General features: G+C 29.0%; 1 protein-coding gene across 1 annotated transcript; it reads right to left on the bottom strand.

Annotated features, from left to right (window-relative positions):
- Positions 1-1639: 1639 nt before the first annotated feature.
- Positions 1640-2288, bottom strand: LOC149189939 (hydrophobic protein LTI6B-like). The gene is made up of 2 exons (XM_089413321.1): positions 2058-2288; positions 1640-1889 (listed from the first exon to the last, which is right to left on the bottom strand). Exons 1-2 carry the CDS (start codon positions 2142-2144, stop codon positions 1806-1808), a joined length of 171 nt encoding a protein of 56 aa, XP_089269447.1. The 5' UTR covers positions 2145-2288; the 3' UTR covers positions 1640-1805.
- Between the last annotated feature and the right edge of the window lie 289 nt (positions 2289-2577).

Here is a 2577-nt window from a genome sequence, read left to right as displayed (position 1 = left end):
AAAATTTAAATTTTTTTATCTTATTTTATTTTTAGTTTTATGTAATTTGATTTTATTGATGATTATAATTATTAATTATTTTATTTTATTTTATTTTTATTTAAATTATATATATATATATATATTATTTTGATCAAGTCAAAATGTCTTATCTTATTTTATTTTTAGTTTTATGTAATTTGATTTTATTAATGATTATAATTATTAATTATATTATATATATATATATATATATATATATTTTGATCAAAATGTTTATAAACATTATATTATAACATCTTTATCATATTATAACATTTTTTCGGACAATTATTTGAAAAACTATATTAACTAATTTATATTATATCAATTCCATATTATCAATATATAAAAAATGTTAAAATAATATAAAAATAAAATAATTTATTTCATTTTTAATATAATATAAAATTGACATATAAAAACAAAAACTAAGTTACCCATACACAAAATACATTTAAATTTTTTAATATATTCAAATTAATTTTAGTGATATATATGCCACTTTACCAATACTGACAAGATTACAATATAAACGTATTACCAAATACTTTGTCATCAAATTACCCATACACAAAATACATGAAAATTTTTAATATATTAAAATTAATTTCAGTGATATACATGCCACTGTACCAATGCTGACAAGATTAAATGTGTTACCAAATACTCTGTGACCAAGTTACCAATACACAAAATACATAAAATTTAAAAATTAATTAAAAAATTTAATATATTAAAATTAATTTCAGTGATATACATGTCGCCGTACCAATATTGACCAGAGTACAAACGTGTTACTTAAAATACTCTGTCATCAAGTTACATGTCGCCGTAACAATATTGACCAGAGTACAAACGTGTTACTTAAGACGTAGTCTTTAACGCGACTTTTTGAAAGCTTTTCCGGCGATTTTTTCGGGTGAAAATCCGGCAGTGATTTATTGGAATCCAAGTTTGATAGCTAATTTCTGCACAATGAAACCGTCCCAGGGGTTTTTCAGGGTGCTGAATCCGAATATGCAGTTAAAAAACCATTTTAACTGCAACAAATCATGATTTCATCTCAATTTCACCGGAATCTCAAAAAGTCGCATTATAGACAACTCCCTTACTTAAAATACTCTGTCATCAAGTTACCAATACACAAAATACATAAAGTTTAAAAATTAATTAAAAAATTTAATATATTAAAATTAATTTCAGTCATATGCATGTCACTGTACTAATATTGACCAGAGTACAAACATGTTATTAAATATATTCACATTTATATCGGTGGGAAAAAACATGTTATTAAATATATTCATATTTATATTGACACAAAAGAAGTTGTTTTTAGTGTGATTTTTTAGATTTTTAGGTGTCAGAATTTGGTAGAAAATTTTGAGATGAAATTTTAATTTGTGTTATTTAAACTAGTTTTTGATTGTATATATAAATTCAAATCAGATTTTAAAAAAATTACACAAATTTTTTTCCCAAAAAACATACTAAAAACTTGCACTTAAATTGGAATAACAAAGTCATGAAATTATAAATCCAAATCACAATAACTTAATTTATTATCTTTTAGAAAAAAGTCATTGAACTGTTCACTCATTAAATGTACACAGCCATGTGGCAAGTGCATATAAATATGAAATTATAACCTATGTTTAACAATGAAGAACGCTCAATAACAATAATGAAGAACTCTCCAGAACAGGATTGTTGATAAACCAAATCTGGTTGGTTGCACAGATCGCAGCCCTAGTCACATCAACATCCCCAAAAATTCATGGATTTCACTTGGTGATGGCGTAGATTGCGTATATAATTCCCGGTAGGTACCCCAATATCGTCAGCAGCAGACATATCCAGAACTCGACCTGTCACACAAAACAGAAAAACCCTCAAAATATCAGCTACCAGTAATTTAAATTAATGAACCCAATACATTTATACAGACCCAGCTTCACAGAATTAGCATCACTGGAGACAAAAGAAAATAAATGAAAACAGAGGAATGAGTGTTAGATCGATGAGAAGGTGCTCACATGGCAGCCGTATTTGAGAAAGACTCCCAGAGGAGGCAGAAGTATGGCCAACAAGATGTCCACGCAGTTTGCAGTGCCCTCCCTCATTGTCACTGAAATGATGGTGATTTTTGAAGAAAAGTGAAGAGAGACCCAGAGACCCAACACAGAGGAGCAAAGAGAGTGAGTGTATGAAGTGAGCCAAAAACAGAAATCAAGAAGATGAAGATGAAGATTCAGGATAATGATAAGAATCCATGGCTTCCGTAATATTTATAGATGCAAAAACGAGTTGGGTCCGCGTCCAATCGGCCAAGAACCAAGACAAGAAACTTCATTAACACGTCACGCGTTTCAAACCTCGCTAAGTTAACGAGACTTTTGGGTTACCCGATGACACGTGGATCTCAAACATTTTTTTGTTGTCACGCTGTCATCAAAGGCCAATCCCAAGCAAAATGCTTCATAATTAATCCACGTCATCATCACTGAAAGCGATTGACAACGACTCGGCAGAAAAGAAGAGGAAAAAAGGGAGATA

Source organism: Pinus tabuliformis, chromosome 3_1 (genome assembly GCF_031772625.1).
Source record: "Pinus tabuliformis cultivar Carrire ecotype Pingquan chromosome 3_1, CPIR1, whole genome shotgun sequence".
Taxonomy (NCBI): domain Eukaryota; kingdom Viridiplantae; phylum Streptophyta; class Pinopsida; order Pinales; family Pinaceae; genus Pinus; species Pinus tabuliformis.
This window is presented reverse-complemented; position numbering and strand designations above follow the sequence as displayed.